The 14508-nt window shown below is 36.8% G+C and overlaps 1 protein-coding gene across 1 annotated transcript in view; it reads right to left on the bottom strand.

Annotated features, from left to right (window-relative positions):
• The window catches only part of LOC111151341 (NUFIP2, FMR1 interacting protein 2), a 32421-nt gene that overhangs the window by 9153 nt on the left and 8760 nt on the right, over window positions 1-14508 (bottom strand). Inside the window, exon 3 of the mRNA XM_022509284.1 lies at window positions 2211-2243. Coding sequence (XP_022364992.1) covers window positions 2211-2243 — 33 coding nt within the window. The remainder of the gene's footprint in view (window positions 1-2210; window positions 2244-14508) is intronic.

The raw sequence follows: 14508 nt of genomic DNA, 5'->3' as shown, positions 1-14508 counted from the left end.
GGGCTTCAATTTCTACAGATTAGAGAGGGGCTGAGTTCAGTTAAAAAGGATTTACGTCGGGGCGCCTGGGTGGCTCAGTGGGTTAAAGCCTCTGCCTTCAGCTCAGGTCATGGTCCCAGGGTCCTGGGATCAAGCCCCACATCTGCTCAGCTCAGCGGGGAGCCTGCTTCCCTTCCCCTGTCTGCCTCTCTGCCTGCTTGTGATCTCTGTCAAATAAATAAAATCTTTTTTAAAAAAATAAATAAATAAAAATAAAAAGGATTTATGTGTTTCTCCCAATATAAAAGCTTAAATCATTCATAATCCAATACTAAAACAAACACCTAGATTCATTTATTTATTATTATTTTTAAAGATTTTACTTATTTATGACCGAGAAAGGGAACATAAGCAGGAGTGGGAGAGGGAGAAGCAGGCTTCCCTGAGCAGGCTGAGCAGGGAGCCTAATGCAGGGCTCAATCCCAGGACCCTGGGATCAGGACCTTAGCCAAAAGCAGATGCTTAATGACTGAGCCACCCAGCCGTCCCAGATTTATTAACTTTTGTTCTCAGTAAAATGAAGTCAAAATTTACTTTAACTGATATGGACTGTCTAATAAGGAACTGTTCGAGGCACATCTAACACCAAAAACTTCCAGTTAAGATTGGCAAAACTATCAATTCAGTCCTAATTATGACTTATTTCTTTCTTCCTCCAAATTTCCCAAAGCACCCCCAGTCTTTATTCTCTGCAACGTGCATAAGCTAAGATTCAGGTGCTATTCTAAATTCTAATTATTTAGCTGTATGCTCCCCCTCTTCTGGAGAGGCATTAATTTTATTATGTACCATTTCCCCTATCTAAGAACTTTTAAAAGTAATACATGCTTTTAATACAAAATAGGAAACCAATAAAATCTGTCACCTAATGTAAAAGTATAAAGGCCTAAAAATAATTTTAAAGATCTCAAGCTCACCTGAGCCTAATAGTCAATCTAATTTAGTGCAGAGATAATATCCTTTCTAGGACTGTAACAGCCATCCTCTAGCAACCTGCCATGAAGATAATGCTAGCTCTTAATAAGTAATAGCCATTTTACAGTAAATATAGGAAGTCTAATTTTGCAGAGTATATTTTCTAGTCTATTTTTCTCGTTTGCCTTTGAGTAAGAAGGGACACAGAAAGCAACTCAAAATAATTCAGGAGCTTGCTAGTTATCTTCACAGCTGTGTTAGACAAGTAAGACCTGACCTAAGTATGAGAGAGATGGGAGGAGGAGCAATCCCTGGAAATCAGGGAAACCTACCTTTTTTTTTTTTTAAAGATTTTATTTTAAGTAATCTCTACACCCAATGTGAGGCTCTAATTCACACCCCTGAGATCAAGAGCTCCATGCTCTTCCAACAGAGCTAGCCAGGTGCCCCCAAGGAAATGTACATTTAATCTTGCCACTTTCTGGCTTACACAGTGACCTTTCTCCCTTGTATTAGCTAGCAAAGTGGATGGGAAATGGGATGCAATTCAGTTACAGGGTTCTAAAAGCCCAAATCTATTAGTGACTAGTTCTCCATAGACTGAAACTTACCTTATTTCAGGTATTCCACAGCTACCACATTTTAACATATTTAGAAAAGCACACAATTAGGATAACCAATTTGATTTTTTTGGAAAATTCCAAACAATCCAGATGTGGATTATTCAGTCCCTTTGCCTTCCTGCTATTCACATCTTATACATGTGGTTCATGAAGGAAGCTACTTTGCTTTTCTTTAGATTTTTAACCATCTACTATTTCAGAGAATATACAGCCCAAATAAGGCTTCTAAAAGAGCCAATATTTTTCTGAACTATGAACTTCAGTTCTTAGAATACCACTTTGTCTACCACACAAATACAGATTAAGACTGGCTATAAGTGGAAACACTTACTCATGTTGGTTTCCTACATTAAAAATATTTATGTTGTCTTACTTTCATAATCAGGGAGGAAAAAATTCATGTTCTTCACCTTGCAGGTGAAGAGTATTTTCATATACTCTTTTCATTTACAGTGTTATCCCATGTTTAGCAATCCTGGTATGGGAGCAAATGTATTTTAACTGCAGTTATTAAATAATTCAAAATGTAAAGACTATTTCCTTGGTGGGTCACTGTTTAGTTATTCCTACCCAAACATAACATATGCTGTAAGTCATTAGTACTAACATTTTAGGTAACCTAACCATTCTTACCTTGCTTCTGCAAATTCCAAACAGATTCCATTTCTGCAAAGAAAAAAACAAACAAACAAACAAACATTATTTTATACACTAAGTTTTGTAGAGCAAAGTTTAAAGCTATGATTTTCACTTTAAACCTAAAAAACCTAGACTGGGCTGGAGGTAGGGTTGAAATGGCATAGTTCTACTAAATCTCAGACAAAACATTCTTATTTTCTTAGAATTCTCAAGAAGTGTCTTTCAGATTGCCTTAAGATGATAATATAAAGTGAATTATAAGGGCGCCTGGACAGCTCAGTTGGTTAAGTGCCTTGACTTCAGCTCAGGTCATGATCCCAGGGTCTCGGATCAAGCCCTGCAACAGGCTCTCTGCTCAGCAGAGAACCTGCTTCTCCCTCTAGGTTTGTGCTCTCTTTTTGTCAAATAAATAAATAAAATCTTAAAAAAAAAAAAAAAAAAAAAAAAGTGAATTACCGACTGAAATTAAACTACCAAGAGAGCAATTCTATCTATACAAATAGTGAAGATATGTTGAAGCATGCCATAGTTAAAGTGGTATTTTTTTTAACAGCTCATTATTATTTAAAAAATGAAGTATTTTTTGGCAATCCATCATAACCCAATGGTACCAAAAAGTCTTCTGAATAAAGCACTCAAATTTGATTAAACATGATGCTTAAAAAGGCCTTATTAAAATTTTACTTAACTCTTTGCTGTAGGCAAGCAATTGTGCTCTTCAAACCACACCTACTCTTATTTTTAACCCATAAGGTCAAAATGCCAATCCATACCCATTTATTAGTAAACACAATCCTCATTTGCTCTAATTCCATTGAAATGTGATCACAATGTGCTTACTTTGATAACTTACAGTGAAGAAAATATGCACATGACCAAACTAGAGTGACATACAGAGAAAAATTCTATCTGGAAGAATTCTGGAAAGCTTCACAGAGGGCTTATTTGAAGGTTTGATGAGTAAGACAATAGATGACTACTATATCACAAGAACCAAAGAACAGGAAAATAGAAATTACAATACCTTGAAAGGAAATATCCTATTGGGTTTACAATGTAAACAAAGACTACACAGTAACAGGAATGAACCTAACTATGACTACGGAATAAGTGTTCTTCCCATGGCCATACAACTGTTATTCTGAAGACAAAAAGGCGATTTTCTTCTGTATAACTGGATTTTGTGTAATTGTATTCCATACAAGTTATCAGTGGCCAATTATAGTTAAAGAAAAATAAAACAGGAGCTCAATAAGATAGAATATATCTGGACATGGGTCATAGTTTAAGGTACAACATAATCTCTCCCCAGGGCTAAAAGTGTACAAATCTCAAATTATTATTTTTTTGTTTTATGTTTATGGTTGGAGGCAGAGAAGGGTAGATCACAGTCTCCCTGCTCTCCTCTATCCCTCATCAAATTCACTCTTAAGTTTTGAAAATTTGTCAGAATTTTATGTTTGTAACAATAGGTTAATTATTCAAACTAATTATCCAGATAACACTGCATTCAAGGTATCACAATAAATGCCCAATTAGGGGCGCCTGGGTGGCTCAGTGGGTTAAAGCCTCTGCCTTCAGCTCAGGTCATGATCTCAGGGTCCTGGGATCGAGCACTGCATCAGGCTCTCTGCTCAGTAGGGAGCCTGCTTTCCCCTCTTTCTCTGCCTGCCTCTTTGCTTACTTGTGATCTCTGTCAAATAAATAAATAAAATCTTAAAAAAAAATAAATGCCTGAGGGTGCCTGGGTGGCGCAGTGGGTTGAGCCTCTGCCTTCGGCTCAGGTCATGATCTCAGGGTCCTGGGATTGAGCCCCGCATCGGGCTCTCTGCTCAGCGGGGAGCCTGCTTCCTCCTCTCTCTCTGCCTGCCTCTCTGCCTACTTGTGATCTGTCTCTCAAATAAATAAATAAAATCTTTAAAAAAAAAAATAAATAAATGCCTGATTAAACAAAAATGGGGAAATAATACACTAGTTATCACTTGGTCCAAGAGCACAGATGGATGCTAGGGCTTTAAATCACTGGACAGGGGCACCTGGGTGGTTCAGTTGGTTAAGCATCTGCCTTGGGCTCAGGTCATGATCTCAAGTTCTGAGATCAAGCCCCCGCCACTGGGGTCCCTGCTCAGTGGAGAGTCTGCTTCTTCCCCCACCCCCCGCCCCTCCCCTTGCTTGTGCTCACTTTCTCTGTCAAATAAATAATATTAAAAAAAAAAAATCACTGGACAGATACCCATCCAAAGATTGGCAAGAAAACCCCCATCTCCTAGGTCTAAGGGGAGAGAATTGTGATCAATTTAATCTGGAAAAAAGAAGATAAAGCAGGAAGGTTATTCTAGTCATGACACTCGTATCTATCCTCTAATTTCTATTAGTTTCAGACAATTAGGAATAGTTGAAATGGTCTTTAGAGCCATTATCCTAAACATTTCTGTACTTCAGAATGGCTTATTTTAAAAAGTTCAAATATCAGCCTTTCCTTGGTTGACCTGACTTCAAAAACATTAATCCAACACAAATGTTTTTTCTTTTAGTCAAAGTACAGAAATCCACATTTTCCAACAAATAAATTCCTGAGTTCTGTATGTATTGATTACTCGATGCTCATTACTGTTAAGTCTGTTTAATGTAAAGATAAATGTGTATTTAGTTATATTATGTTGAAAAAAACCAAACTTTCCATTTTGACCCACCTATGCTTTAACATTTCCTTTTCTCCTCCCCCATCACAAACCTCAACCTGCCTCTTACCCTGCCATCCTTTTTTGGTGCAGGAGATGGGGAGGGACTACACTCAAGAGTCCAGAGAAGTACTTTAGTACTTTTAAATTTTAAAGACAAAATATAACTGTTTGAAACCACCCAAGTTCTTTAATGGATTGAAATCATTTCCTTAGCTTAATCCTGATTCAGTTTTAGGTTTTAAACATAGATTTTACATGATTTCTGGTAAGAAAGTCTTATTACACTGAAATAAGGGCTCTGGAGCAGTGAATTTGATTATGCTTTTTGAGGAAGGTAAAGGGATGTATGACCTAGCTAAAAAATTAGCCATGGCCAACCACGCTTGTAGCAAGAAATAAATCAATGTTATCTGAAACGCTGAACTGAGAAATTCCCCTTCTAGTTATTTAATATTAAATACTTCTATAACTAGTAGCAACTTGATGTCCTTGATTAGAATTTTAAGTTTCTATGAAACTTAACTGAAGATCAGAAAGAAGGGAATAAATCAAATATTGTTTGCATGATTAACAAGAACCTAGTAAGAGATATAGGAAAGGAGAAAATTTTATTTTTGCCCTTTTTGAAGTTACAAAAGTCTCCATGCAGATTCTAAATACAAAACGAGTTACTTTGTAACTTATTTACTTACTTAAGTTACTTACTGTTTTAACTACCATAAGAGAAGCTGAACAAAGTAAGGCACATTCAACTATACAGTGTCGTAACACAGTTTACTTCTAATATTGCCCTCATCATCTCCCCCAAAATCTTTTACTTCCAGGTTCTTTTTAAAGTTGGATCCCAGCACCCAATTATGCAAATAGTTATTGAGAAATGGCCACAGGAAGTCATGGTTTCTGCTTTGAAAATATACCAAAGTAGGCGATTTTGTTAAAATTTTGCAATTTAGACTGCCACCATCCAAATGTTAAATTTTACCATAAAAAAATTTTCAAATATTTAGTTACACAACCTCATCACGAAAAAAAATTTAATATTCAATTCAATTTTCTAAAGCAGACTACTTCTACTTCCTACATAGCTCCCTATCACAATGCTCCCTGTAGTAGATGTCCAATAACTTAGAAGTTCTAAATTTCAAGTAGTTTAAAAACTACTATTTAGGGTCTAGGGATATAGATATGAAACCAGAAAGGCTCTAGCTCCGTGAGCTTAGTAGAAGAAACAGCTTTTCTAGATAGAAGTATCAACATGCAAACAAACCTTGGTGATATTCAAGAAGGAGGTATGCTAAAGCAGGGGTCAGCAAACTTGATTTCTACCCACTGCCTGTTTTTGCAAGTCAAGTTTTCTTGAAACAGAGCCACACCCATTTTATATATTAGCCATGGCTGTTTTTGTGTACAAGACAGAATCAAGTAACTAGAATTGCAAGGAGAGACTGACCCCGTGGTTCACAAATCCTAAAATATTTACTAACTAGTCATTCATATAAAAAGTTTGCTAACCTATGCTTTCGTGGTCAAAATTATTTAGTGTAAGGCTGGATGCCACTAAGACAAAAAGATTTAGACAAAGAATACTACTCAGGGAACAGAGCTAAAAGTCACTAAGAAGTAAAGACTTACACAAAGACAAATGCTATTCTGCTACTCAGGGGATAGCACAAAAGCACACACAAAGGAAAATTTCCTATTTAAACCATACAGCTGAAGGGAAGCCACTGAAAATATCTGAGATTATTATACTAAATATCAGTAATAATTGAGGTAACTGCAGAGTATGGGTGAAGTGATAGTACAGTCATCCCCCTTATCAGGAGAGAGGTTCCAAGACCCTTCCCCCCACAACAGCGGATGCCTAAAACTGCAAATAGTACCAAACCCTACATATACTATGTTTTCCCCTATACATACATGCCCATGATAAAGTTTAATTTATAAATTAGGCACAGTAAGAGATTAACAATAAAACAATAAAAAACACACTGTAAAAAAAGTTATGTGAGTGTGGTCTCTCTCAAGTGTCTTACTGTACTGTACTTACCATTTTTCTTGTGATGATGTGAGATGAATAGATGCCTAGTGATGAGATGGAAGTGAGATGAATGACAATAGGCATTGTGACGTAGCATTAGGCTACTACTGACCTTCTGACGATTCAGAAGGATCATCTGCTTCCAGACCACAGTGACCGCGGGGAACTGAAACCGCGGAAAGCAAAACCACGGATAAGGTGGGACTACTGTACAGAAAAAGAGCCCAGTAAATGTTACTGCAAAAGTGAAGACATTAGGACAGTTGTATTAGAGATAGAAAGGAAAAAATGGGTATGTTAGAGACAGGATCCATATAAACTAATCATCAGGGTTTGGAAAAAAATGAATTCAGTGTTATATACAAAGACTAGAGTGGTGATGTTGAATATATGTGGTTTGAACTCAGAGTAAAAGCAGTTGAAGTTTTGAGCTTAATACACAATGACAGAATTGGATGAGATTACTCAGAGGAGTTTGAGTAGCATGAAAGGGAGACTGAAAGAACACCAACATTTGAGAAAGAGAATGATACCAGGCAGGTTATGCTGAAGATGTAAAAAGGAGGAAGGTGAGTAGTTATGGAAATGCAAATTAGAGAATTTAGGGAGGGAGTGTTCAACTACAGCAATTCTTATTCAAAGTTAAGACTGTTAATTTTCTAGCCACTCTCTTTTTCCCTAGCTAGACGTCACTGCCTTGTTCAAGCAGTGGTACCTTATGAACATTTCTGCCCTGTAATCTTTTTTTAAGAGGCTTCTCTCACCCTTAATCGGGTCTCACTTTCTATCTTCTACACCATGGCTATCATTCTCTCCCTCTAAAAATATAAATCTGAAAGGGACCAAAACATTTCAGTGGATTCTCACCGCCTACAGAGACTAGATCTGTTCATCTTGTATAAAATTTCCAGCACTTGACACAGCTGTACATCAATAAATAAACTGGACAACTAAAGATTTTTTAACTTGTATCACTCACTTTCCTTGAATCACTCTGAAATGACTAGCATGTTCAAATACTATTTCATTTCCTCCACCTAAAATAGTTATGACTTTCCTTGTACAATAAATAAACCAATTTCTACTTCTTTTTAAATCCTGGCTAACCTTCTCTGACCCTCCCACCCCCCTTAGGAGTTTCTCTATGTTCCACACACATTTTATGTATTTTTCTACAAAGTAGTCACACTAGTCATGTATTTCCTTCCATGTATGTTTCCCTATTAGACGGAATTCCTTAAAGACATGAATACTCTTTTCATCTCCTTACCACAATTGCTTCCCACAGAGCTTGGTGCTGTATGTAAATATTTGAACAAAATACTACTCATAAATCAGTCAGGAAGCAAAAATATAACAAAGTAGTATTATGTCCATTGAAACCGATATTCAACCATTTTTGACCTACAAAAACAGCAACCACATATAGTCCAACAAAAAATTCAGCATTTAATTCTCCAAAGAAAAATACTAAAGCTAAGGTTAAAGGTTAAACTTGAGACTTTTTTTTTTTTTTAACTTTTAAAATTGAATGATACTATTGTCCCAGTTTAATATTAACATTTAAGGGACACCTGGGTGGCTGCTGGTTAAGCATCTGAATCTTGGTTTGCACTCAGGTCATGATCTCAGGGTGGTGAGATCAAGTCCCACACTGGGCTCTGTGCTGGGCTAAGAGCCTGGTTAAGATTCTTTCTCTCGCTGGCCTTCCCCATCTTCCCTGCCCTCACACACTTCCTCTCTTTACAAAAATAATAATAATAATAATAATAATAATAATAATAATAAATCTTCTGAAAACATTTAAACTTCTTAAAGATTTACTTATTTATTTGAGAGAGCGAGCGAGCATAAGCAGGGGAGGAGGGTTGGAGAGGGACAAGCAGGCTCCCCAACGAGCAGGGAGTGTGATGTGGGGCTTCATCGCAGGACCCTGGGATCATGACCTGAGCTGAAGGCAGACACTTAACCAACTGAGCCACCCATGCACCCCAAAAATATTTAAACATTTGAAAAAGCACATGTCTAAGGGCATGTGGCTGGGTGGCTCTGGATGGCCCAGTCAGTTGGGCGGCCAATTCCTGATTCTGGCTTAGGTCATGATCCCAGGGTCATGGGATTGAGCCCTGTGTCCAGCTCCGCGCTGACAGTCTCCTTGAAATTCTGTCTCCCTTTCCCTTTGCCCCTACACAAGCACACTCTCTATCTAAATATTAAGTTTTTTAAAAGTCTAAAAACCAAAATAAAAAGCATGTCTCCCCACCAAAAAAAGAAGTCAGTCAAATATAAGGCTAAAAAAGAGGACTGTCACAATTGAGAACCTCCCCCAGGTGAATTTACCACTGATTTTGCCTTCCGATGCTTCATCAATGATGGCTACCTTACCACCCTGTTTTGCTATTCTGATTTCCTTCTCCAACCACTCCATAGTACCTCCCTATTCTTTTGCAAAGAAGACTGTCAGAATCTTCTCCCCACCCTTTCCTTTTCCATTTTTGATTATACCAGAGAATTAGCAGCTTATTATCTTTGCTTAAAAATTTTTAGGGGCACCTGCCTGTCTCAGTCGGTGGAGTGCGTGACTCTTGGTCTGGGGTTGCGAGTTCTAGCCCCATGCTGGGGGTAAAGATTACTTAAAAATAAAATCCTAGAAAAAAATTTTTTAAAGGTAACCTCTACGTCCTATGTGCGGCTCAAACTCACAAGCCCTAGACTGATTGAAGTAGTTAGAAGTCATCACCTTTTCAGGAGATACTTAAAACTCTTCATTGGATCAATTTCAATCTTATATTCCCAATTTGGAGTTACACCAAACCAGACTAAATAGAACTGTCTGGACCACCTCTAAATATATACATTAGAAACTTGGAGCTTCAAGGTTTGCTTTTGGGTTCTGGTTCATTTCTACTTCTATGCTTATTCTAATCCAGTTTACTCTGAAGGTAAAATATCAAATTCAAGTTGCTTGGAATGAAACTATTACTAAGATAGTAATAGACAATTTCTGCTTTTATAGCATGGGAGGTTCTTCCCTCACTTTCAGGAGGTAAGCTAATAAAATCTGGGGGTTAAATTTTACCTTCTATAAATTCTTTACAAGTTACCTTTCAGACTAATACCAAAGTAAATTCATTACTATTGCACTCATAAAAGCAGACTTAATGAAAAATCAAGCATCTTAATATGGATGCTAAAATGGTAAGTCACTAGGAAAAAAAGGATCTCACAACCACGTTAAATTGTTACAAACATTCCTGTATGTCCCATATTATAGAGGGGGACAAAAGGATCCTTCCCCAATCTAAGAAATTCAACTAGGGCTGAAACCAAACTCAAATCTTTAGGTACCTGTAGTTAAGATTATGAGAAAGACAGCTGTGATGCCATAAGCAATCGCGGAGCAGTAATAGTAAAATGCAGTAAAGGTGAAAATACTTGTTCAACATTGTGTTTAAAGGAGAAAATTTAGTATTCAGATGCTTCTGTAAACAAAAGTCCTCTTTCCCTTTGATGGATTAACCATAACTTGTCTCCTGCCTCCTCCTACCCTGTAGATCAACTTCCTCACTCCCAAACCTAAAATCCCCTTTTTAAACTAAATATTTATTTTCAGATAAGTAATACATTCATATGACTACAAATACAAATGGGAAAATCTTGTTACTCCTCTGCCTAGACTATTCTAAGAGCTCATTAGAAAAATACCTTCCAATCTATCTTACAAACTGGTGCCACATTAATCTACCTGAATGCAGGTCAATAATACCAACTCAGTTTTTCAAGCTCTTCAGTAAAATAAAACAAAGGCTGATGTACTATTTTATAAATTTAGAAGCCCAGACTTAAGAACAAATGATTTTTTTCAAGTACACAAAAATTAGGAATATTTCGGCATTCATCCGTCTCCTGTGCAGTTTAAGTCACTTCCATTCCACCAGCCCATCTCTCTGATATTCAGTGGCTTCCCATCTGCCTCTAGACTGACCTGATGATCTGGCAGCAACTTACCTTCTTTCTCTCTTATGTCCCCTCACCATAACCAAAGCAGAACCCTTTCACTGTTCACATTTACTCAGAATTCTCCAACTTATCTATTCTTTATTTTCCTCTTCTCTGCATTTCCATACGTCAAAAAATCTTCCCCCATCCATCAAAACTCAGATTAAATGCTGCTGCCTCCATGAAAACATACCCTGCATTTACTCTTCCCACCTTTACTCCATTAAAAATTCTCCTTCCACTGAAGTCTTCTACTTATATCTGTATACACTTAAAATCTTCCCTGATAAACTTGTGTACTTTTGCCTCTACTTAAGCTCTACAAAGAAAAAGACTCAATCTTTCAAAGTCTTCCAAAACTAAGTGAAGTACTTTGCCTGTAAGTACATAATAAGTGAAAGGAAAACACACACACACACACACACACACACACACACAATTACTGCACAACTGTGTCAGAGAAAGAAAAAAAGGATTAAGCTGAAGAAAGCTCTCTAGAGTTCTCAATCCTAGCAGGCAATGAGAACCACCTAGTGAGTGAAAATACATTTTTATTCCAGGGTGTAGGCCAGATCTAGTGAATTCAAATCATTTATGCCAATAACCTATAGAAGTAACAGAGAAACAAATTTTTAAAGTTTTATACTGTAGCGCCTGGTGTCCTCTCAAGGATATTTTATACTAGATAACTGCCATGCTGACTCACTTCAACCATCAAGAATTACACCTTATTTTATTCATCTCCCCTTGCATCTCTACATGCTGGATAAAATTTACCATATCAAATTATTTTTTCATGAATACTACAAAAATATCAGCATTCTGAATGCTTGATAACCTTCAGCACAGTATTAGGCAAGATAAATCAACCGGTTTAAACACTGACCAAACACACAACTCACACCAACCTACCTTATTTCAACAGATTTGGCTTCAAATGACTTTTCTGAATCAAATGACTTCAAATGACCATTTCAAAATCAAAGATTCACCTCAAAAAGTTAGGGTCTACTAAATGCTTTAAAGGAGGTAACAGCTGTCTGTCCTGTACGTGCATTAAAAGCTATCACTCTAACACAATGGAAGTATCAATGAGCAAAATGTTAGGTACCTGGAATTTGCTCTTGACACTCCTACCAAAGAAACTGTGAAGGTAGATAGGTTAAAAAAGAATGACTAAGCTTTTTAAATGTTCAGGCTGGACGATGGGTACTTTGGGGTTCATTATAGGTTCCACTTTTGAATATAAATTTTTTCATGGCCAATTTAAAAAGATAACACTTTAAAGTTCACCCCTTAAGTGCCACTTGAAAAAAATAGAAAACAGGACCTATGTCTCACCATACATATTAACACTACTATGTAATGGTACAATATTCCTCCAGATAATATAAAGATTAACCCTCCTGTTTCTTAAGGAAAGTTAATAGCATAACATGTACCATAAGCTAAAAGAAAAATCCCAAGAATTTTAATTCCCACCAATCCCTTTTTTATGCCTCATGTATCTATCTTTATTTCATATCCTGAACATACTTCCAAGGCTGCAAGTAATTAATGTTTAATCTAAAAAATGCACCATTCCTACTGAACTTACTGAACACCCTCTTACCTACTATTTCCAAATAAAGTTGTTGAAGAACTTATTTTTCAAGTTAGGAGGTATGCATAAGAACTTCTATTCCTGAGCCTAACTTTGTAAGTGATCGCCTTTGAATGTTTAAAGAGAAGACTACACTAAAGGACCAAAAAAAAATACAGGTGTTATTTTAAAGGATATTCTTTAATATAAGAATATAATAGAAGAATGTAAGCTTCTGGATTACCTTCTTTAGAGTTTAACTTAAAAAAAAAAAAAAAAAAAAAAAAAAAAAAGGCAAGCCAGCCTTCACTTATAAGAACTTCAGATCTTCAAAAGGTTGTAATTCAAAACAAATTCAAAGAAAAGAGAAATTAGTGACCTAATAAACCAATCCACATTTGGCAGTAATTCAAAGAACCTGCCACTTCAGGAACTAACTGAACTGAATGTTATCCATTGTTGGGGGGAAGGGGGATACAGCAACAACACAATTAATACCAATTTAACCTCAATAATATTCAACTACAAAACTCGAATTGATGCACTTCACTAAAGCAAATCATTCATTACTATCAGCAAAATTAAATGTAATTGCATCCATGTAGGGGCATTTAGCTCATCTAAATACCACTGATTTCATGTCTAGTTAGCCTACCTCTATATGGAAAATGCATACAGAATACCTAGAAATAAATTGGAGTTAATACTCCCATTTAAAAAGGCTTACAATTCACTACAATAAAAATCTATATAAAACTAGGAGCCACTTAATGGAACAACTTGTCCCAGACTTTTTCACAGGCTGTGGAAGAAAACCAGATATTCTCTCAGGTTCACACAATGACCACCAATACAAAATACTCAGGTAAAGATTTTCCCAGTAAAAGCCTCTGGAGGGCCGATGGCACAGAAGATATCACCAGAAACGCCAACTCCCCCAGCAGAATTTAACTTATAATTAACCACAAGTCTTAAGAAAGCAATTTTTTTTGGTCTTGACTTTCCTAAAAACATCCACTTCTTGGTCAATTCATTTATTTCCAAACAGCAGTGCTGGAGAAAAAAGTGAAGACAGGTAATTTTATCTGCCAGGATTTCTACTCCTAAACTCCCATAAGACAATACTACTACTTACTCCCATTTTTAAAAGGAAGAAAAATAGTAAAAGGACATCTGTTCATTTTACTAATGTCTTCCAGTTTGCAGATAAGGTACGGTATGCAGAGGCGGCAATTTGCTTAAAAGTCACATAAATAGCTTTGTTATTCATCTCCGAGGCAGTGATTCTTCCAGGGAGAATATGGGAATTACCTCATCCCCACTATATGATATGCTGCCCCTTCCCTGCAGTTCCAGGTCACTGCCTAAATGAGCCAATACTAAAAATGGGATTGTGCAGCATATCTTAGGTGTGTGTATGCATGCATGGGGTATAGATTTCTGTTAGGGGAGGAGGGGAATATGGAAACGGAAGACTGAAAACTACTGTTCTCAAAAGTATCAAGGTTGTAAACATCATTCACTAAGCCTTGTTATTTGCTGTAGGTATTTAAATAAGTTATGCCATACAGCAAATTTTTAAGACACAAATAGTGGCAGAGCCAGATAAGCACCGGACTCCGGATTTCAGCTCAGATAATGATCTCAGGGTCCTACTAAGCCCAGAGGTGGACTCCCTGCAGGAGTCTGTGTATCTCCCTCTCCCTCTGTCCCTCCCCACCCTCGCTCTCTGAAATAAATTAATTTTAATTTAAAATAAGACACCAAGAAACCATATTCTAAAAAAAGTTATGGGCATGGAACTTGAAAGATATCTGATTCCTTTTTTAAACACAGGCTTCAGGGCTATGAAAAGTACAGACTCCAAGTGCCTGGTTCTACAATGCTAACTGGGCTTGCTGTTGCAGTTATCAAAATTATTTTCCAGTTACCATTCAGCACCCATTATTCCTTTGTGTAAAAGAAAAAATAGTTTGACACTCCATC

Source organism: Enhydra lutris, unplaced genomic scaffold (assembly GCF_002288905.1).
Source record: "Enhydra lutris kenyoni isolate GAN:26980312 unplaced genomic scaffold, ASM228890v2 scaffoldscaffold26, whole genome shotgun sequence".
Taxonomy (NCBI): Eukaryota; Metazoa; Chordata; class Mammalia; order Carnivora; family Mustelidae; genus Enhydra; species Enhydra lutris.
The sequence above is the reverse complement of the archived record's forward strand: the minus strand, read 5'-3'. Positions and strand labels throughout refer to the sequence as shown.